Here is a 22,731-nt window from a genome sequence, read left to right as displayed (position 1 = left end):
GTGAAATGCAGAGGTCCTCTGGTTGAGGGCCCTGAAAGTAACTTTCAGGCTGATTTGTGTATAGATCTCTTACCCTAGGGCTTTTTGTTGGCTGATGGCTTGGTTTGCTGCTCATAAATACTTAGGGTAAGGTACTTCAAATCTGGATTTCTTTGCTGGTGAAAGCAGGAATGAGAATCCTCTGGCATTTTTATAAACTAGCTGCTTTAACAAGCTATTTTTCTGTTGTAGAAATGGCATTAAACTCATCTTGGGTTGCTGTAAGAATTAATAGAGTACAGAAAATGCCCATGTAACTGTCCTGGTAAATAAGAAGTGTTCAGGGTTCATAATCATTATTAAACAATAAGGCATTGTATCAATATACTAAAAGCTGTACACTGATGGGTAAAAGTAAGTGATAGAGTACTTCATAGCATTTGTTGTATTTGAAGACTCAGACTGGGTAAAAGTCCAGAGAGGGGCAGTGAGACCCTAGAGGTGGGGAAGAGGTTGAGGTGACATTGGAAATGAATCTGAATAATGAACAATAGACAGTCATATAAGGATGTGGGAAGAATTTGCCAAGCAGTGGGAACTCTATATAAACACAGGCTTCAATATAATGAAGTTGATATATTTGAAGATCAGAAATACTGGAGTCTGGAAATGTCATGACAGCCAGATAATACCAGCCTGATAATAGCTGGGTAATAACAACTGGCATTAATAATAATGTCAGTAATAACATTGATATTAATAATATTAATAGCATGGGACACTATTGTTACTGTAGTAACAGTACTTAGTAGCAAATAATTTACAAGCATTTCTGTTAGTTGCTGTTCCAGGTGCTTTGTCTGTTTGTTTAGTCCTCACTGCCGGTTTTGGTGAGGAAGTGTTGAAGTAGTGTATATAAAGATCTCAGGACATGTTCTACATATAACTGGCATCGGATAATAGTAGCTGTAGGCTATTGCAGCAGGAAATCAGTGGTAGACTTTAAAACGAAATCTAGAAAATTAACTAACTGCCTTCTATAGGTAAAGGTCTTTGAGGCATTGGGAATAATTGAAAGTGATAATACAATTTAGTGTATATTGGCTATTACCTTAAGTTGTTTGACAGGGATTATCTCATTGAACAGAACTGTGAAGTGGCTTTTATTTGACGTCTACAATCATTTACATGGTAGGAAATTCAGACTTGGAAATTATGTAACTGGCCTAATGAAGAACAGAGCAGATAGACTTCACATGGTTGTAGGGGCTAAATGCTTGACTAAGTTAGAAGATGGAGATATGAATTCCAAAGAAAGAAGTACTATGGATTTTTTGAAAAAAGAAAAACATAGGTAAAGGATGTCTTAACATTAAGGTGCATTCTTTTCTTTTTTTTCTTGTTTTTTATTTTTATTTTTTTGAGATAAAAGTTTCTCTGTGTATCAGCTCTGGCTGTCCTGGAACTCACAGAGATCTGTCTGCCTCTGCCTCCTGAGTGCTGGGATTAAAAAGGTGTGTGCCACCAAATAGAAAAACCAACCTTTCTCCCCAAAAAGGGGGCAGGGAGAAGGAAAAGAAAGACTATTATTGTTAATCTAGTTTTTTTTGAGTGTGGAAATTTAGATTGTGTGTGATGTACAGACTTAGTTTAGCTACCTACAAGATCTGTGTAGCTGCTCCAATTGACTTTGGCAAGTTGAAGTTTAATAATAGTTTTTTTTTAAATATTTATTTAGAGATAAGAGTTTTGTGTTGCCTAGATTGTCTTCAAACTTAGGATCCTCTGGCCTTTGTCTTTTTTTCTTTTTTTTTCTCTGAGACAAGGTCTCGCTATGTAGTTGTTTTTTTTTTTTTTTTTTTTTTTTTTTTTTTTTGTTGTTTGAGACAAGATTTCTGTATGTAGCCCCAGCTGTTCAGAACTGGCTCTGTAGATCAGTTTGGCCTTGAACTCAAAGATATCTTGCCTCTGCTTCCCAAATGCTGGGATTAAAGGCATGCTTCTTTATGCCGGGCCTGCCTTGGTGAGCTGCCATGTGGGTGCTGGGAATTGAACCCAGGTCCTCTCAGAGCAGCCAGTGCTCTTAACTGCTGAGCCATCTCTCTAATAAGTATTTAATGGGCCCTACTATGTCTAGACATGACAGTGTACTGTGGATCCTGAAAGGGCTTGCAGGACACTGGCATTTAATTCTTGCTTTACCACTGAACCAGCTGTGAGGCCTTGGGACATGGACACTGTATTCATTTTTGTGTGCTCTACTTCCTTACTTGTAAAATGGGATTAACATTCACCTCTTAATCTCATAGGATGGTTCTTAAATGACATTATTCAAAAGAGCACAGTACACTCCCTGGCACATAGTTAACACTTTTAGTTTTTTTTTTTTTTTAATCACTTGGGCAAAGGTAAATAATTTTATTTATTTTGAGGCAGTGTTTCCCTGTGTTGTGTAGCCCTGGCTATCCTGGATCTTACTCTATAGACCAAGTTGGCCTTCAACTCAGAGATCCCTCTGCTTCTGCCTCCCGAGCTGGGATTAAAGGTGGGTGTCACCATTGCCCAGCTAATACTATTATTTATGACGTTAGTTATTTACTCAGATGCCATGGAGAGAATACACTAAGATACTTGGCCAGGGCTTGTTAGGGAGGGTGCACGATATTTGAAGTGTCTTAGGTTACTTCTACTCTCTTATAATTAAAAAAATTGTTTTTAAATAATACTTTTTGTGTGCCTTTGTGTATATATGAATGTCAGGACAACTTTCAGGAATTAGTTCTTCTGTCATATGGATTCTAGGGATCAAACTCGGGTCATCAGGCTTGGCAGCAAGCACCTTTACCCTGCTGAGCCATCTCACCAACCCTTCATCCTCTTTTCAAAACTTTGGCAGTGCATGCCTTTAATCCCAGCACTCAGGAGGCAGACAGGTGAGTTTGAGGCCATTCTAGTATATATAGTGAGTTCCAGGACATCGAGGACTATGCAGAGAGACCATGTTTCAAACAAAACAAACAAAAAAAAAGCATTTCAAACATTTGAAAATTACAGAAATGAAGATGGGACACTTAATTTTTACCTCTTTTTTATTTGCATGTGTGCATGCTCATTTTAACTCTGAACTGCTTTGGTTAAGATAGTTGGAGCATTTTCCCCTAAATCCATTCATGCCTGTTTTCTGTGTCTACAGAAGTAGCCTAGGTATCAACTTGTGAAGTTGATTCTTCACTGATCCTGGTATGTGAAGTCTAGTCCAGAGATGGTGTTGGCTTATGGTTTTTTTTTCAGCTTTTTTTAACCTTGTCTATAGAATACTGATATTTCTGGAATGTTCTTTTTTAAAAGTGTGTGCATATGTATATGTGTATACACCACCATGCAGATGTGAAGGTCAGAGGGTAACTTGGGTGACTTGGTTCCCTCCTACCTTGTGGATCTGGGGGAGCAAGCTTAGGTCACCAGGTTTGGTGGTAAATGCCTTTACTTGTTGAGTCTTTTCACTGCCCAGGAACATTCAATATTAGATTGAGGTTGTATGCTTTTGGTTGGACTATGTGAGGTATCTCTCTTGGTCATATCCTTAGACAGCATTAATTATGCTTCTCTGGTATTGCTTCATTTTCTGATTTGTGTGTGTTTTTTATTCTACCTTGTGATTATATGTACTATTGTGAGAAGATATTTGAAATCATCTAAATATCCTCCCATATCTTCATTCTTATCTCATTTTACCATGTGATTGCAAAATAGTGGCTTTCCAACTCTTGTTTCCACTTGAGTCCTTTAAAAATTGCTATAATTCAGTATTGAGTAACTACTTTTATGATTTTGAGAATATGTTCACTGTTCTTCCACACAGGATGGCTCAGCAGCAGGCCTTGAGGTTCCGAGGCCCAGCTCCCCCACCAAATGCAGTGATGAGAGGCCCGCCACCTCTCATGAGACCTCCTCCTCCTTTCGGCATGATGAGAGGCCCTCCTCCACCACCCAGGCCTCCTTTTGGACGTCCTCCTTTTGATCCTAATATGCCACCAATGCCTCCCCCAGGAGGAATACCTCCACCCATGGGCCCACCACACCTCCAGGTAAAGAATATAGAGGTTTCTTGGTTGGCATCAGTATCTCATATATATATATACATATATATAATATATATATATATATATATATATATATATGATTTTGCCTTACAAACTTGATTTTATTTGTTTTTGTTCAAAGATTTTTCTTTATTTTATGTGTATAAGTTTTGCCTATTTATATGTGTACTGCACGTGTGCCAGATACCCACTGAGGCCAGAAGAGAGTACCTGATACCCTGCATCTGGAGTTAAAGACTGATGGAAGCCACCATGTGGGTGCTGGAAACCAAGCCATCTCTCTAGTTTCTAAAGATTTTATCTCATTTTAAATGTTTCATGTTTAAAAGAAAGTGTGTGTATGTATGTGTGTGTCTGTGTGTGTGTGTCTGTGTGTGTCACCAGTACACGGGGGCCAGAAGAGGGCATCAGATCCCTTTTGATACTGCAGTTAACAAGAAGTTTTGACCCACTGGACATGGATACTAGGAACTACACTTGGGTTCCCTAGAAGACGAACAAACATTCTTAACTACTAGAGCAGTTCTCTTTCTTCTTCTTTTTTTTTTTTTTTTTTGAGGCAAGTTCTCACTCTCAGGTTAGCCTTGAATTTACTATGATCCTCCTGCCTTAGCTCTTAAATGCTGAGGTTGTAGTTGTGAGATACCTCATCTGGCAAAAATTCAAGTTTTAAATACTTTGAACTTATGGGAAATGACAGCCAAGGAGATATGCATATGTTGCTGTTGTTCTTAAGTTATTAATATGGGGATCAGAACAGGGATTTAGGTGGTGGCAGAAGACTACTAACACACTCTGCCTTAATGACTAGTTTGTATTTGTCCCTAAATAACTTGGTGGGATTACTTTCTGTAACCTGTCTTCCACTAAAAGGTGGGATGAGAGGCTCATGCAAGGGCTAATCAGTTTCCAGTGCCAACACCAGACCAGACCAGAATAAATGAAGCCTGAATACAGAGTGGATAACTGTTTTCTATATTTGTGAACTCCCTGACATTTTAAATGAGCTTTATTACTACTGCATGAAAAATAGGATGGGAAAGTATCTTTTTAGCTACATTTTTGCTTGAAGTAAAACATAATGAGGGGTTATTGCTGTATGTTTTTTTGTAAAACCATGTTTATTGTTAGTAGCTACTGTGGATGAGTTTAGGTCATTGATAAGCTTAGTATTTAAACATAGGGGCTTGGGATGTATCTTAGGAATAGAACACTTGTCTAGCATGCAGAAAGCCCTGGATTTGACTCCTAATAGCACAAAAACAAAAACAGGAAAAAATCCCCAGAATATTTTTTAAAAAATGCAATGAAATATAAAGAACATAAGCTTTCCTGTGATATAGCCTGGATTTAGCTCCTGTCAGTATTTTGACATTCTTGTTATTAATAATTTTTTTTTATATATTAATCATTTTACCCATGCAGTAGCTGAATGTATTTGAGCAGACAATTGTTTGCTTTTATAGTTCTTTGCCTTCGTGTAGAGGTATGATTTAATAATGACCTGAAGGAAGTAGGGTAGTTTATAAGTGACTATAATTGTTCTTGTGCATTCACAGAGACCACCTTTCATGCCTCCACCCATGGGAGCTATGCCTCCTCCTCCGGGTATGATGTTCCCACCAGGAATGCCTCCTGGGACTGCTCCTGGTGCTCCAGCACTTCCTCCCACTGAGGAGATATGGGTAGAAAATAAAACTCCAGATGGAAAGGTAAGTTACAAAAAACATATTCAACTTGTTATTTCCATGGTGGCAAAGTAGTGAAAATTTGGATTGAGATTGTAGTACCTCTGTGCATTAAGAATGAGCCTCAAGCAGGGCCTAAGGTACGACTCCAGAAGAGCTGGCTGCATTAGATTTTGCTGTAGTTAAAAGATTGCAAATGGAGGCTTGTATTTTAAATGATGTGTCACAGATTCTTAAGACCATCACTAGGCTTGGGAATCATTACAGAGAAAGGATACAAAACTAACAGGAGAAGGTGCATGAGGTAAAATATGAAGGAAAATAGACATAAGCTTCCCAAAGTCTTTTTAAGGAATGAGACTGTGCATGCTTAATTTTCTTCAGAGTAGAAAGGTGACCACACATGGAAAGTTTTTCTAGCATCAAGCTTACCTGAACCTAGAGGTTTCTGTGGGGTTTTCATTAGACATTGATCATATGCTACCATCAGTCTAGCATATACTAGAATTCCAGACTCCCAGAAGGGAAACTTTCAGCATGAGCTACATCATTTGCATACACAGTTTAGACACAGTTCAGACACAATTCTTATTAGGAAGGGGGTAGCAGTAACCTTAAGGCCAATTCTCACACACTAGCCAGAGGCCAATTTTGTCAGCAAGGCTTTCTTATAATTGTAGTCACAGGCCTTTGCAAAATACTTTATTAGTTTTTGTTTTCTGTTTTATAGAACCACAGACTCAAAATATATGAGTATCTTGTAACCTTCTCTGAGGCTACTTTAAAATATCTTTTAAGACAAAATATAGTGACATTTTTAACCTCAGAATTTGTGATTATCACTTTTTTTCTTCCTTTACAGGTTTATTATTATAATGCCCGGACACGTGAATCTGCGTGGACCAAGCCAGATGGAGTAAAGGTTATTCAGCAATCAGAACTCACGCCTATGCTTGCAGCCCAAGCACAGGTTCAGGCCCAGGCCCAGGCCCAGGCCCAAGCTCAGGCTCAAGCTCAGGCACAAGCCCAGGCCCAGGCACAAGCCCAAGCCCAAGCTCAAGCCCAAGCCCAGGCTCAGGCTCAGGCCCAGGCACAAGCCCAAGCTCAAGCCCAGGCACAAGCCCAAGCCCAAGCTCAAGCTCAAGCCCAGGCACAAGCGCAAGCCCAGGCCCAGGCTCAGGCACAGGCACAAGTGCAAGCACAAGCAGTAGGCGCTCCCACCCCTACAACCAGTAGCCCAGCACCTGCAGTGTCTACTTCAACACCATCATCTACCCCATCCTCTACCACAGCTACCACAACAACTGCTACGTCGGTTGCACAGACAGTATCAAGTGAGTACTGGCCTAGTGTGTGTTTGTATTTAGGGGTATGAAAACCAAATAAATACTGTATTCTTAAAGGGTAATTTCTGGCATTACCCTTGATGTTACTTAAAATATGTTTTGACATTGAAATTTTTGTGTTAGAGAAAATTGGGCATTTGTATGAGAAATTATTTGCCCAAGTGTATGTAGTTCATGAAGTTAAGCTGTAGAAGTGTAGCTATTTTAATTGACCAACACTAATAACAAACACTGTGGGAATTACAAAATTGAGTGTGTTAGTTCTTATTTTACAGAGTTTACTAATTGAGACTTGTACAAAGGTTAACAAATGAGGACTGATATATTTGAGGGGATTGGTAGGAAAGTTTTGAGGTAGGACAATTTATATTGGCCAACAGACTAAGAGCAAGCCCTAGGGATGGATAGCTTTAGAAATCAGGCATATGTTCTGGAATGTTCTTTAGATGGCAGGTCTAGGTGATGCTGAAATCAGAAGACTTTTTTAGGAGTTTTTCTGTAACCTCTTTTAGGGATGGTGGGTCCTGGAAGTAAGTTTTACATAAATGTAGTGGGGGATTGGCTTAGAAACAGTAAGAAAGGAAATAATTTTCAAGTATATAGTTACGTCCCAAGACTTAGAATTTGAAAAAAAAAAAAAAGTAAAAATGAGAATATGTACATGTCAGATGGAAAGTCTGAGAGAGATTTTTTTTTTTAAACAACTATTCTGTATGTTGGTGGTGTCACTCTTCGAACAGATTGAGACCAGAACTATTGAAATGATCTTGATGTGCTCATTGTTAATGCATTGCACTGACTGGGTTTCTTTATGGGGTGGTTGGTATTCTTATTGTTTTATTGTCTGGACAATGGATAAGAAAAACGAACCACACTTTATGCTTGGGAGCTTCAGAAACTTGGCAATCAGTTGTATAAAAAATACTGAAATATGTAATCATAATGGATTCAAATTTGAATTTACCTTATTGATTGAAGAAGTAAGGTGTATGTATAGGCTTAAATGTGTCCCCCCTCCTCCCAGCCCTGGTGATTGGACCCAGGCCCTTAGGCATACCAGGCAAGCATTCTACTACTTAGCTATGAATTCAGCCTGGAGACAGTGTTTAGACTCTATTTAGTATTTAGAAAAAATTGGGAGAAATATATGAAACAGGAAAACATAGATGTTTTACAAGTACAAGATGTAAATGGAAGGAAAGTTGTGATGACTAACTGCATTGTGATCTTTAGCTTATGGTTTTTATACTGGAGTGTCCAAGGCAGAACCTGCTGGTGATTTATGGAGCACATGGTGGTGATAATGGGAGCAGGATATTAAAGGCAAGGTAGCACTGTGGAGACACCTGTTGCTTTGGTCTCTGATGGCTCTGGAAGGATGGTGCTTCCTTTGCTTTAAGGGACATGATTATGTAGGTATTTCATTTACCCTGTGTGTGCTCCATTTCTGTGAGTGCCCCTCCCCTTCCTGCTGTAATCGTCTTGAAAGGACCTTTATTCTTTATTCTAAGCATAAGATAACAAAGTCATGCTCTCTTCACTGCTTTTGAGTACCAGTTTTTATGTTGTGTGTCTGAGTATTTTATGTTGTGTGTCTGGTACTATGGTTCTAGCATCACTATTTTTCCACCTTCTGTACATGGTCACTTGTCTTTGTTAGAATCCCTCAGTGGGTTAAATAGATGTAGAGCTTTAGCAGCTATTTTAGCTTATGGAACTTGTAGGAACTTACTCGTTGTCTTGACATTACTCTCCCAGGTTCCCCTTTGACTCTGTCATTGCCTTTATCCTTTCCCTTAGATTCATTATCTCTAAGCAAGTTCAAAATACCCTGCTGTAGAAAGTAGGAGTAAGTAGAGTGAATACTTTTTGCCGTCTCCTTGATTGTAATCTTTTCTACTTGATCTTTGATGTCCCTATAAACTCATTTTCCTGGCATTGGCACTTTGGACCATAACTTTAGTAATATGAATACAAGTAATACTTTAAAATTTATTTCTGTAAACTACAATATAGATTTGTAGGTATACAGGACTAAACATTTAAACCATTTATTTACATGAAGTTGAGTGAAGCTCATTCTTTGCACGTTTATGGAAACATCATGATGTCAACTTCTTAGGGAAATCGGGCAGAATAAATATATTTTCAGACATTATAATGGTCTACAGTTGCTAAATGGTATGCCTATGGGACTGGGCAAATGTTGCATGTACTTTGTATTTTTCACACTGTTATAAATTATATTAATATGATACTGTACCCTAAGGCTAGGTCTATGCTAGACCAACAATTCATTCCTGGGCCCCTGAAGATACTTGTTTGGCCCTGCTGTCTATTTAGCCAAGGTGAGTTCCTCATTAACAAGTATGAAATTACTCACATCTTTCAAGCCTAAGTGAGTTTTTCATTTTTAGAAGCTAAAAGATGGTAATGGACAGATTTTTTTTTTAAAAGATTTATTTGTTATGTATACAGTGTTCTGTCTGTATGTCTGCAGACCAGAAGAGGCACCAATTCTCATTACATATGGTTGTGAGCCACCATATGGTTGCTGGGAATTGAACTCTGGACCTTTGGAAGAGCAGTCACTGCTCTTAACCTCTGAGCCATCTCTCCAGCCCCCAATGGATAGATTTTTATTGTCAGGTGGACAATATAATTTGGTGGTTGTATTCAGCTTTATGCTTTTATTTAGAATTGAAGTTGCTTAAAGATTGGGAGAGCACTGTTATTAATTTGGCAAGTTTATTCTTGGTCTAATACAGGTAGAATTTGATATTTTCCCTTTCCTAAAAAAAAAAAAAAAAAAAAAAACACTGAAGGGGGAGAGATGGCTTGGAGGTTAAGAGCACTGACTGCTCTTTCAGAGGTCCTGAGTTCAATTCCTAGTAACCATATGGTGGCTCACAACCCATCTATAATGAGATTTGGTGCCCTGGCATGTAGGCATACATGCCAGAACACTGTATTGTGAATTATCACAGTGGATTTTATTTGTAACTAGGTAAGTTATAAATAAATATATTTTATTAAATGATAGTTAAAACCTTAATGTGAGGTATAGGCTTTATTTTTTGTTCATTTCTATTTTAATTACAAATTCTAGAGATGAAATGTTTTAGATAATTAAAAATGTGTCAGCAGAACCCAAATTACTCTGAATTTTACATTCACTCGGTTACACTATGGAAAGTACTTAAGATAATTTCTTAAATTTTGAAGTAACTAAAGAAAAACCTGAGATATTTTCCATTCCATTCACTCATATCCAGACATTGTTTGTATATTTTTCCCTCTGTCCTTACTTGCTTAAATAGTTCCAGTAATGTAATTGATTTCCCTTCCTCTCTTCTTCCTGTGTATCTATCTACCCAGTTGATTCATCACATGAACCCTTTGTTTACATTTATGAAATTATGCAGTGGGTCTGTTTTCCTATTCCATTTTCTCTGTGTAAGTGCTGCTCTTTCCCTACCCAGCAAAGAACAGACTTCCTGATCCTCACTCAAGGCTTGTTGTTGCTATGCATCATGTCTTACGGGTTGAGTGCTCACTCTAGATTTCTGACTTCCTATTGCTCTCTACTTTTGCCTTTACCCCTGCTTCTGTCAGCACTTGCTGATGAAATCTTGACTCTTTGAGGTTTATTATCTCAATGTAAAATTTTCTGTATCCTTTCCTTATCATTTACCCATTTTATTTTGTGTTTCAGTTTTGACTTTTTGTTTGTTTAAATTTCATGTAGCTGACTATTTTCAAGCTTCTTGAAGATAGATTTTGTGAAACGTTTCCTGCAGTGCATGAGATAATGGGCCCTTAAAATACTTAGTGAGTGAGGGATTGGTGAATACAATAAAAAGGTTCATGAAGGACTGATAACATGTTGTTTTCTCTTTTATCAGCACCCACAACACAAGACCAGACCCCAAGTTCTGCTGTCTCAGTTGCCACGCCTACAGTTAGTGTTTCAACTCCTGCTCCTACAGCCACACCTGTGCAAACTGTACCCCAGCCACACCCACAGACGTTACCTCCTGCTGTTCCTCATTCAGTACCTCAGCCAGCAGCAGCAATACCTGCTTTTCCACCAGTAATGGTGCCTCCATTTCGTGTTCCCCTTCCTGGCATGCCAATCCCACTTCCAGGTAAACAACAGATTACAGTTGTTTTTCTAGCTGTTTTCACATTGTCAGTTTGTTCTCATGTGTCTGTTGCATTTGAAATTTGCCTTGAATCTCACCTGTTTGAAATGCTTTTGAAAGATTCATGGCTAACTGCGATATATTTTTTTTTCCCAAGTTTTGGTAAATGTCCTTTTATTTTGTTGTTGTTTACATATCTTAAAATTAGAGTCACATTTAAAACTACACTTATTTTGGATAATAGCCTCAGTGAATGAAGTGATTTTTGTTCTAAATATGTTCTAAATGTAACTTTTGAGTCTGAAGTTGATAAATTAAAAGCTCTAACAGCTAGCACAGATTGAATAATGTACACAGTATATTGTATGTCTTCAGCCCTAAGTTTTACAACCATCTTAAGCGGTAGGTACACAGACAGGTTAAATTACTTGTCCAGTGTCACCCAGCTAAGTGATAGGGTTAAGTATTGATCTGGTACCCTCCAGATCCAGGTACCAAACTCTTAATAATTATGTTGTACTGAGAAGAAAATATGAGTCACTTAAGTATGAACAAATTGTTGTAAAAGAAATCGGAAGGATTCTTTGCAGCATTTGTCAAGTAACGTGTAACATGCATTACTTAAAAGTTTGTTATGGCAAAGTTGTGCGTGTTGTTATACAGGAAATTATGAAGGCTTGTGGATAAGTCTTCTGTTAAGGATCACATAATGGTGGTGGTCATTCTAATTTGAGTGCATTTGCTGTTGTCAAATGTGTGTATTTAATCCTTGATCCATGTTTCATTCTTTATGTGTTACAGTTGAAATATTGATACCTTAGACAAATTTATAAGGCTAGTTTATGGTGAGGATGAAGAGAAGCCTGGTTTCTGTCTCTTTCACATTTTTCCTGAGGCTACTGTCATTTTATTCTATAGGGTTTCTTGTAAAAATAGAGGTGTGCTACAACTACATTTAAATAGTAAACATTTACAAGTACCAAAAGTTTAAGAATATCTTATACATTACTGATATAGTACTAAATAAGTAAATCCCCTATATGTGACAGTGACAGAACTCTAGTCATTTAAAAATAAGAAAAACAGAAGTTGTTTAGTACTAAGGATTGCTTTTTTTCTTTGAGTTAAATTTAAGACAAGCTGAGTACTTTCCTCTGCTGCTGCTTATTTCTGGCTGTGCTGGAACTCTCTGTGTAGATCAGGCTGACCAAGAACTCAAAGAGATCTGCCTGCCTCTGCATTCTGGTGCCGGGATTAAAGGTGTGTGGTAGCACCCAACAGCATCTTACTTTTGTAGGAATAATAACAAATAAGGAATAGTTTGACACTTGTCAAAACCTTTTAGTTTTTAAAAACATACTGAGAGACAATGTCTTGCTGTGGAGCCTATCCTAGCCTAGAGTTCACTCGTCTGGCCTTAAACCTTGAAATAGTGGTCTCCTTTATTGTTAAGGACAGTAGAAGGCCAGGTCTCAGTTTGAGTGTGAAAGTGCTGAGCTGTTCATTTGTAGGGAACAGACTGAGAGGTGGCATGATGATGCTATAAAAATATTTTGAAAGACTATTGTCTTCTGAAAGGATGTTCACTTTGTTCTAATGTTCTTACTTGGAGTAGAGAAAAAGCAGAGGGTGCATACTAGCAAAACTTGTGGAAAGCATAAGTTTGTCACAGTCTTCATTTTCATACTTCACTTTCTAAAAATGTAGGATAGGTAGTGGTGACCACAAAATCAAGATACTTGTGAAATTTTGCAAAGAAAAGACACTAAATGGCAGCTTCTAATGACATTTTATAGGTTAACCGGAGGAAAATTTGACTTGTGTGTGTGTGTGTGTGTGGTGTGTGGTCTGTGTGTGTGTGTGTGTGTGTGTGTGTGTGTGTGTGTGTGTGTGTGTGTGTGTGTGTGTGTGTGTACACTGGGAATTGAATTTAGGGATTTGTGGTTACTAGGCAAGTGCTATATTTGTGAGCTGTACTTCCAGCCCAAGGAAACTCCAGCTGGGTAGCAGTTTTGTTGTTCAAGATACCAAAATTCTTTGGAGGGTGTCTTACAGAAAGTAGTAGTGATATTTGTTGGTACTAAGGTATTTCTGGTTTAATATTCATTTATTATTCTCATTACCCTTTTCTTCAGTTCTACAAGTTGGTTTAGTGAAAATGACCAGAACACTTAGTTTCTCCTCCCTGGATTTTTCATTATGTACAGTTAGATCCTATCTTTTCCCCTTCTTTATGTGAACTCTGAGTTAAGGTGAAGTGGGAGGATTATTTTGTTGTTTGTTTGGTTTTTCGAGACAGGATTTCTCTGTGTATCCCTGGCTGCCCTGGAATTCACTTTGTTGACCAGGCTGTCCTTGAACTCACAAAGATCCTCTGCTTTTTGAGTGCTGGGATTAAAGGTGTATACTGCCATTGCCTGGCCAAATTGAAAGTATTTATTTGTATATTATTTATTTTGCAGCTTCAAATTCTTTGAAATAGCATTGTCTGGTTGTAATGAGGGTGATTAAGTAAGAGATAAACAAGATGAAGGAAAGTAATCAAAGAATTAGTTGAAATAAAAAGATAAAAGGTAGAATTTGAGAGTATTAACAGATTAGGATTAGAGATACCTGTTTCTAAAACTGAAATCTTACCTGCAATTTTAAGAAATTTACTGTCACTGACATCAGAATTATCCAAAATGCTAAGTGGAATTTTCTAATTTCCTAATAGAGCATATTTTGAGGACAGCATAATTTGTAGGAAAATTGGACAAAAGCTCCCCTTTTAAAAAAGGTTAGTATTTCAGATATGTGGTTATTTTGTGAGTATTTATAATATGCTTGTAATATCTTCAGGGGTAGCCTTAGATTTATCTGTTTAGCTTGAGAAGTCAGGTGGAAACTCCAGAGTTGGCCCCGTTTACTTTTTTTATCATTGGCAAGTATGTCTGAACATGAAGATATTTGATTCATTTTAAGTCATATAGTGAAAAAAATTTTTGGTGCATAGTTTAGAAGAATAGAATTGGAATAAAGTATATACATATACTTTATTATGTATGTGTATATATATATTATATATGTTTATATATTCTTATATTTTTGGTAGTGAGCCTAGCCTTTAATGGCTGAGTCATCTGTCCAGCCCAGGTTTATATATTCTAAGGAAAGTGGTGGTTTAATAGGTTTGGTGATCCTGTAGATGGCAGAATTTATATTAACTTAAATATACAGCCTGTAACTTCTTTAATGAAGTGAATTTTCCTTTCCTTTCCTTTCCTTTCCTTTCCTTTCCTTTCCTTTCCTTTCCTTTCCTTTCCTTTCATGAAGTGAATTTTTCAGCATTAGGGAAATAAAGCTATACATAGTTTTCTTCACTTAGCATGTGTTAATAATTTAGGGATTGTATTTTGGTTTAAAGTTAGCAGAAAGTTTAGGGTTAATATTCTTTATGTGAAATGGTAAAAGAAATTTAAAGACACTTCAAAATTTGGTGTGCGTGCATGTGTACAGTTTAAATTATTTGCAAACACAGAATTTTAATTTTACTTTCTGGATTAGGGGAGAGTTTTCCCATCCTTCAGTGGGAAAGTTTATTTTTAATACAATTTTTTAGATTTGCAGTACCAAACTAAGTTGACTTTTTTCCAGGTACAAAAAAGTAAAAAGTTATTTCCCTTATGTTCTTCAGACTTTTACTTTTAAAACATTTTAAAGTTTACATTCAATTTTGAATTTCCTCAGTTTTCCAGCTTTTTTCATTTTTTTTTTTGCCATCATTCTAATGCATCATTATGAGGCTTCATTCTTCTCAAAACTGTATGTAATATCTGTTCCTTCATACAAGTGCTACTTTAGCCAGCCTGAATGGTAGAGGTGTCTGCAGTTACTAATAGCAGACAGTGACTGAGAACATTAAAGGGACAAAGTATAGTGTTGGCCTGCCTCCACACTGTTCCATGTTGGTGCCATTCCATGTAGTGGCACTAAGCAGATATTTTGACACTAGTTGAATGCTACTCTTTCCATCTATGCTTTGTGTTCACCATTATTTGTAGTGGGATATTTGAATCCATCTTACGCCTTATTTTCTTATCCTCCCTGCCCCCGCCCTGTCTTTTCCTTTCTATTTTTGAATAGTTGTGCCCTATTCTTCAGCCCCAGCCTGTAGTTTCAAATGAGTGTCAGCATAGCAAAAGTACCCTGTCAGCACAGTGTTGTGTGCACTGCCTGTTCCTGGCGTGTGAGCAACTGCAGCTGGGTTTGGTGTCTGGTGGAAGAGGTCCCACATGAGAATTTATTACATATGTGTAACAAAGGGGTTTTCGTTTGTTGAATTTAAACTTTGAGACTCCTTCAAATATGAGAGCTGGTAGGTAATTGATGTTATAGCTTAGAAATAGAATCATTGGATTTGGCACCACTTCCCACAAAATGTCAACTACTATTTTATTCCATTCTTGGTCTTTCTCATTGGAATTAGATTCTAAATTGTAGTGGTAAATTATTTCCCTGAATCCCAGTGGTAGCCGACATACAATGGCAGCTTTCCAACCAATGCTTGCTTATCCATTTTACAGGTGTAGCAATGATGCAAATAGTCAGCTGCCCGTATGTAAAGACAGTCGCTACCACCAAGACCGGTAATTTTAAAACCATCTTAGTTTGTTTTGTCTGTAAGTTGGCATGGTAGTGAATGTTGTTGTTTATCCTTTTATTTATTTTATTGCCCTAGCGAGTGGAGCTTAAAACTTTTTTCTTTTTAATGAGCAGTTTAAATGCAGTTGTCATATTTGGCCAACACTTAATTTCCCAGTTGCCTGTAGTATTAGCTTCTGTGGTTCACAAAAGCAAATGAGGTCAGATCACTATATATCTTAATTTATGTAATAAGTGTAAACAACTTCATTCTCATATTCATAACATTTAATTTTATTTTTGATGTATGTTTTTAAGTTAAATATAAAATGTCATTTCCATGTGTAAAATGATGTGATTATGCTTGCATGCAAGTGATTATGTGCGTGTGACATTTGTATATAGCATTACATTTGCATTTTAAAGTTACCAAAGTAACACTACCTAGAACTTAGATTCTAGGATTTTGTTTTCCATTTGGATTCTTGTTTCCTTATTTTAACAGTATTTTAAATAATACCAGCTTATTTAGCCTCCTTAATTAATTTTAAATAATACCAGCTTATTTAGCTTGCCTATAAAATTGATGTCTCTGCCTTTTTAAGGAAAAGGATAATCTGATAGTCTACAAGATTTATCATTTGGAGTCGATAACAGTAATTTTACTTTAAAACTAAGAATTCTTATTCTGATCCTTCTAAGTATTTTAGAAGTAGGAAATTTATGTTGGGAATTACACTCAATGAATTCTTACTTTAGAATTTGAGAACTTAAGAAAAGTACATTTCTGTTCTTGGTATATCGTGTTATTTAGACATTGTCATAGAGGATGCCTTAACTTTTGACTGCTCTTAAGTCATTCTTGGGTCCAGTTTCCACATTCAATTAAATTTAGTTAGAGTCAAAAGACCAAGGAAATAGTCAATAATATTTAAATCATCTTTTATATACCATTCTTGCTCTAAGTATTTGTTAATACTTACTAGAAGGATTTAGCTCATGGTTTATATTATAAATTAATATTTGGATCTAACTTTTTATTATTCTTTTTTAGGTGTATTACCAGGAATGGCCCCTCCTATAGTACCCATGATACATCCCCAGGTTGCTATTGCAGCTTCACCTGCTACCTTAGCTGGAGCAACAGCAGTTTCTGAGTGGACTGAATATAAAACAGCAGATGGGAAGACATACTATTACAATAATAGAACACTAGAATCAACATGGGAAAAGCCCCAAGAGCTGAAGGAAAAAGGTATAGTTGTTTTGTGACTCAGGACGTATTATGACCTGTAATAAGTAGAATGCTATTTGGAATTATACTTTGTAAGCTAAAAAGTAATTTTTAAATGTTGGTACATCCAACACATTGTTTCAGTTATGAGGCATTGTGTAATTATATTGTCCTTATGGCAGTTGAACACACTTATCAACAAAATTTAGGTCTTTAGCATCTAGTATGTGGCAGGTTTATAATGCTCTGTGTTGTGTATTTCATGAGTGGTTGCTGCAGGTGATAGACATGACCTGAGAATATGTTCTCTTGAAGTCAACAGGTTAAAGAGTTTTCTAATTATATTAGAGACAGTACCAAGAAGGGCATTTTGTATTTATGGTTAACATTTAGAAATAGTTCTTTTAAAAATTACAGCCGGGCAGTGGAGGCAGTGCACGCCTTTATTCCCAGCACTTGGGATGCAGAGGCAGTCGGATCTCTGGGTTCGAGGCCAGCCTGGTCTTCAAAGAGAGTTCCAGGACACTCTGCCTCAAAAAACAAACAAACAAACAAACAAATAAATAAATAAATAAATAAATGAGTAAATAAATAAATGAGTAAATAAATGAGTAAATAAATAAGTAATACAGAAAACTGTTGAATAACATCGTCTTAGTTATTTAACAGAAAAATTAGATGAGAAGATTAAAGAGCCAATTAAGGAGGCATCTGAAGAACCACTGCCAATGGAGACAGAAGAAGAAGATCCTAAGGAAGAACCTATAAAGGAGATAAAGGAGGTAAAGGGCCAACGCATGCTAAGCTGGGGGTCAGCCTGAGTTTCTTGGAAGTGTCTGCACAGAACAGAACATGTATTTGATGTATATTAAAATAGTTGTAAAATTGGCCTCTGAAATTTTGAGGTTCTTTGAAGTTTCTAATACTTTTTTCTTTGAAAATACCCTTGGAGGCCAGAAAAGGGTATCAGATCCTTAGAGTTGTAGTAACAGTTTTGAATTGCTTGATCTGGGAACTGAACTCAGGTCCTTGGGAAGAGCATTACATATACCTAACAGCTGAGCTCTCTCTCTATCCCCTTCCTTTTTACTTAACTGAGGTCCATTGAAAGGAAAGGTCTTGAGCCAGAGGTTGAACCTAATCTCCAGCCTCTTGACTTGCAGACTGGTTCATGTTAAAGTTAGAAGTACAACTTAGCTATCTGGGGAATGTTAAGTGTATTCATATCCCTCTTCACTGTCCATTTGGTGTGGAGTGGTCCCTTTAAGGGAACACTGAGTTGTGGTTTAGGAAGCTTCTTCAATTCTCTAAGATGACAATGATAGCCATGTTTTAGTACTACAAAATTTAGTAGAAGTAAGAAACCATATTAAAGGAAGAGGTCTCCTAATTTTCTCTATTCTAGTTATTTCTGCTGTAAGTACATGGCTAGCATGTCTGTGATGTAGGGCCAGTTGCTGCTGCTTGCTTTTGCTGATGTGCAAGTCCGCTCTTCATGTAGGGCAAGGATGTAGAACTTCTTAGAAATTCCTATTCAGAATCTCCCCTTGCAGTTCTTACAGTAGATCTTGGGTCAGTTTCCATTTGAGGTATTTGTAATGATAGTTTATTTACCATTTGTATTATTTATTAAATATAATACTATTCCCCTAGGAGCCCAAAGAAGAAGAGATGACTGAAGAAGAAAAGGCTGCCCAGAAGGCAAAGCCAGTAGCTACTACTCCTATTCCTGGTACTCCATGGTATGTATTTAACTCATGAATTTTGTTCATTTTTTATTATCCTTGATTAAATGACTTCTGTAGGAAGAAAAAAATATTTTTAAAAGTATAGGCCAGATATGTTTTTCTTACACTATTCAGTATTTTGATTCTTGTTTGTTGGAATTGGGGTGTGCAGACCTAAGATTCAGTTGCTGCAAGTGTTTTCCATAATAACCAAACAAATGTCTTCTTCCCTTCTTGATCCTGTCCTGATATTGCTTGTTGTTGTGTATTTGAACCACTTGAGCCACAGTGAAATCTTGAGCCTGCTTTTTATTATTTGATGTTTTAAGTTTATGTATGTATACATATAAATATGCCTATGTAGGTTCTTACCATGTGATTATTATAGAATTCTGTAAAATTATGACTATCCAATTATGGAGTAACCTCCCTAATCTTTTCTCCTTGGACTTGGTGTTTCTCTTTCTTCATCTGACACATTAGTGTCTCTTCCTTCTCCTGTTTCTTCTCACTTATTTAACCCATAACCACTACACATACTACAGTGACTTGTTTGTTCTTGAAGCTTTGTACTATTACAGAGTCCCTCCCAACTTTGTCCTGGTCTCTTTTTACTATGCCATGCCTCCCTCTAGTTTTTTTTTTTTTTTTTCCTGCATATGTGTTTAAAAACCATGTCTGTGAGGTAATGTTGAATAGGTTTTATTCTGAATTTTCCACAAAATAGCGAGCAGATCTTGAGGATGATGAGATATATATGTTCTTTTGAGTAAGAGTTTCCTCAAAATGCTTCTAGTCTTTCGTGTGTATGAGTGATGTTAGTAGCTGTTACTGATGATCAGGTCAGTTACTGATGTATAGATCAGTGGTTATCCCATCATCAGTAATTTTATTCTCTTGTGGACATAATTGTAATGTTGGAGACATTTTTGGTTGTTGCAGCTTGGAGATTATAATAACTTGTATTAGATGAGCGGTGGGTATGATCCTCAATACCTTACCATGCACATCTCCCTACAGAAGTTCTGTAGCCCACCATGTCCTTAGTCAAAGTGACACATTCCTAGACTAGATTATAAATTATTAAAGTTTGGCAGTGGTATGTCTTTGTATTAACTCTTTTACTTTATTATTGGAAATATCTGTGGAGAGAGATCCTCATCAGCATTGCTATCTTTTTTGTTTTTTTTTTGTTTTGTTTTGTTTTGTTTTGTTTTGTTTTTTGAGACAGGGTTTCTCTTATGTAACAGTCCTGGCTGTTTTGGAACTCACTTTGTAGACCAGGCTGGACTTGAGCTCACTGAGATCTGCCTGCCTCCAACTCCAAAATGCTGGGATTAAAGGTGAGTGCTACCACCTCCCAGCCCCAGCATTGCTACCTTAAAGGGACAGATTGAATTAGAAAGTACTTACCAGTTCTAGAATAGTGATTTAAATGCTTTTGTTTTTTTTCTGGTATAGGTATTATCTATACTGATATCTCATCTGTGGGTCTTGTAAGACTCACTCCTGATCTTGTTTTGATTCTTTCATATTCCTGTTTCTCTGTTGTGACAAGATGTTGAGGCTTGTCTTTTATGAGAAGTGGCGTTTCTCCTCATAAGTAGTAATGTTAAATCTAGGGATGGTGCTGCTGTTGAATTCTTATTTTAAAAATACTGTGGAGGATTTAGGTGGAAGACACACATTTAAAGATACAATATGACTTTATGCCATTTTGTACCATTGAGGTTTACAGTACTTTTTTTTTTTCCCCCCGAATGCATCATCTGTCTCATATCTTATTGAGTTCCACTGATTTTGCTGTGAAAATGGCTGTTTCTCAGTAACGGCAGCATGATTACTATTTGCCTTTGTCACACAGGTCACAATATCAGTACCAACACTACCTCTAATGTAATTGCTAAGGCAGTTTAAACTTTTATGTGTAGGGGATATCACTAAGGCTTGTAGTAAAATGTATTTTAAAGACACTAGGTATGGTTTTTTATATGTGTATTTCACTGATGTAATGAAACTCTTTTAAAAATAATTTTGCAAAATGTTTCTGATATAAGATCAGAGTTATGAAAATAATCTCTATTTAATACACATGCTCCTAAGTTTGATTTCTCTGTTCATGAAAAAAACTGGTAACCAACCTCACACCTCATTCTCTGTTTGGGGCTTCATGTTTCACATGCGGACCTGTCCTTAGAATAGCTGAACGCTCTTTTTAACTTTGTGTGTGTTCTGGAACAGTTGTAATTTGTGTGTCTAGACGTTTGGATGTAGTCTCTGTCCAAGCCCTTAACTGTTTTTCTTTTTTCCTTTCTTCTTTCTTTCTTTCTTTCTTTTTTTTTTTTTTTTTTGGTTTTTCAAGACAGGGTTTCTCTGTGGCTTTGGAGGCTGTCCTGGAACTAGCTCTTGTAGACCAGGCTGGTCTCAAACTCACAGAGATCTGCCTGCCTCTGCCTCCCGAGTGCTGGGACTAAAGGCATGTGCCACCACCGCCCAGCCCTTACCTGTTTTTCTTATGATTTATATCTGTAGGGATCCCTCCCCCCAGTTGACCTTCCAAGTTATGTAGTGACTTTTTTTAAAGGGGTTTATGGCTTGAGGGTGGGGAAGGGCTGATGAGGTCCTCCCAGTATGCATGATATCTTCAGCATGGCAGATCTATAGGGAAAGTGGTGGGTGAGGGGTTTAAGCATTCTGGGCCTATGGCCTCCCCACCACCGTCAGTCTGCTTAGGTTCCCATTTGCATCTTTCACATCAGCAGTCGGATGCATCCCTTAAGTTAGAGGTTCTCAACATGGGAGTTGTAAACCTCTTTGGGGATCAAATGACTCTTTCACGGGAGTTGCCTAAGACCATCAGAAAACATTACATTACTATTCATAATAGTAGCAAAATTACAGTTATGAAGTAGCAATGAAAATGATTTTATGGTTGGGGGACACGACAGCATGAGGGAATTGTATTAAAGGGTCAAAGCATTAGGGAGATTGAGAACCACTGCCTGAAGTGGATTGCCACCAATAGCCATTTGTCTTACTCCCAGTCCCAGCTCTTTGGGCCACTTGGTGCATACATACCACTTTTCTGTCCTCTCTGTTGCTAAGTGAAGGCCATCTTAATTCCACCCAGACTATCAGTTTAGAAAGTCTTATTCTGAAGCTTTATGAGCGGTCTGAGGTTTTCGTGCACTTTGATCCTATAAATGACTTAATTTATTTGTGTTGCACCAGTCAACTGTAGCATTTCTTCTAAATTTGGTATATCTTTCAGTTCTACCTGCTCTCATACCTCTGTTTCTGGTTCCCTTTAACCTAAATAGGCTGTTATTTACACACTTGGCTATCTGGTACACTTTTTTCATTTCAATATCTAGGTCACTTTGCACTTGTTAATTTTGATTGTCTGGCCAGAGAGAAGGTCTGGTTTCCTTTGGATTTTTAGCTGTCTGCCGCAGTGGGAGCTATCATCAGACTAGAACTTGTAAAGGGCTGGAAATGTCTATTTAATTCCTTATAGTTGCCTCTGTAAATTTTGACTCATACTTTTATATACTTAATATTAAACTTATAAATCTTTTCATACACTTGTGTTTTATTATGCTTGAGTTTTCTAATTTTAAAAGCAGGATGAGTGGACTGCCATGGTTTATGGGGTTTTAGTGTAGTCTAATTAGATAATGTTTGTATTTGATACATAATTTTGGTTTATTAAATACTAAGAATTATTGGGTACTATGGCTTGCTTTTTAAGCTATAAAATTTTTATAATGTTTTTGTTGCCTTTGAACTTCCAAATAGTTTAAAATTTAGTGTTGTCAGATTCGGTGTGCTGAATTCAGTTCGTAAGCATTTTAAACTCTGACCACAAATCGATTTGCATTTCTGT

At 37.1% G+C, this 22,731-nt stretch overlaps 1 protein-coding gene across 6 annotated transcripts in view; it reads left to right on the top strand.

Annotated features, from left to right (window-relative positions):
• The window catches only part of Tcerg1 (transcription elongation regulator 1), a 52,862-nt gene that overhangs the window by 2,260 nt on the left and 27,871 nt on the right, over window positions 1–22,731 (top strand). For 4 of the 6 annotated variants that reach the window (XR_003481801.2, XM_027397986.2, XM_027397987.2 and 1 more), the window contains exons 2-9: window positions 3,842–4,067; window positions 5,642–5,794; window positions 6,633–7,104; window positions 11,022–11,264; window positions 15,827–15,889; window positions 16,939–17,139; window positions 17,788–17,900; window positions 18,772–18,860. Coding sequence is in view for 5 of the 6 variants with exons in the window: in XM_027397986.2 (XP_027253787.1) it covers window positions 3,842–4,067; window positions 5,642–5,794; window positions 6,633–7,104; window positions 11,022–11,264; window positions 15,827–15,889; window positions 16,939–17,139; window positions 17,788–17,900; window positions 18,772–18,860 (1,560 nt within the window). In the remaining variant the exon portion in view is untranslated. The remainder of the gene's footprint in view (window positions 1–3,841; window positions 4,068–5,641; window positions 5,795–6,632; window positions 7,105–11,021; window positions 11,265–15,826; window positions 15,890–16,938; window positions 17,140–17,787; window positions 17,901–18,771; window positions 18,861–22,731) is intronic. The other 2 variants (XM_027397989.2, XM_027397988.2) reach the window with 1 other exon arrangement.

The sequence above is a fragment of the Cricetulus griseus genome, chromosome 2, assembly GCF_003668045.3.
Source record: "Cricetulus griseus strain 17A/GY chromosome 2, alternate assembly CriGri-PICRH-1.0, whole genome shotgun sequence".
Taxonomy (NCBI): domain Eukaryota; kingdom Metazoa; phylum Chordata; class Mammalia; order Rodentia; family Cricetidae; genus Cricetulus; species Cricetulus griseus.
The sequence above is the reverse complement of the archived record's forward strand: the minus strand, read 5'-3'. Positions and strand labels throughout refer to the sequence as shown.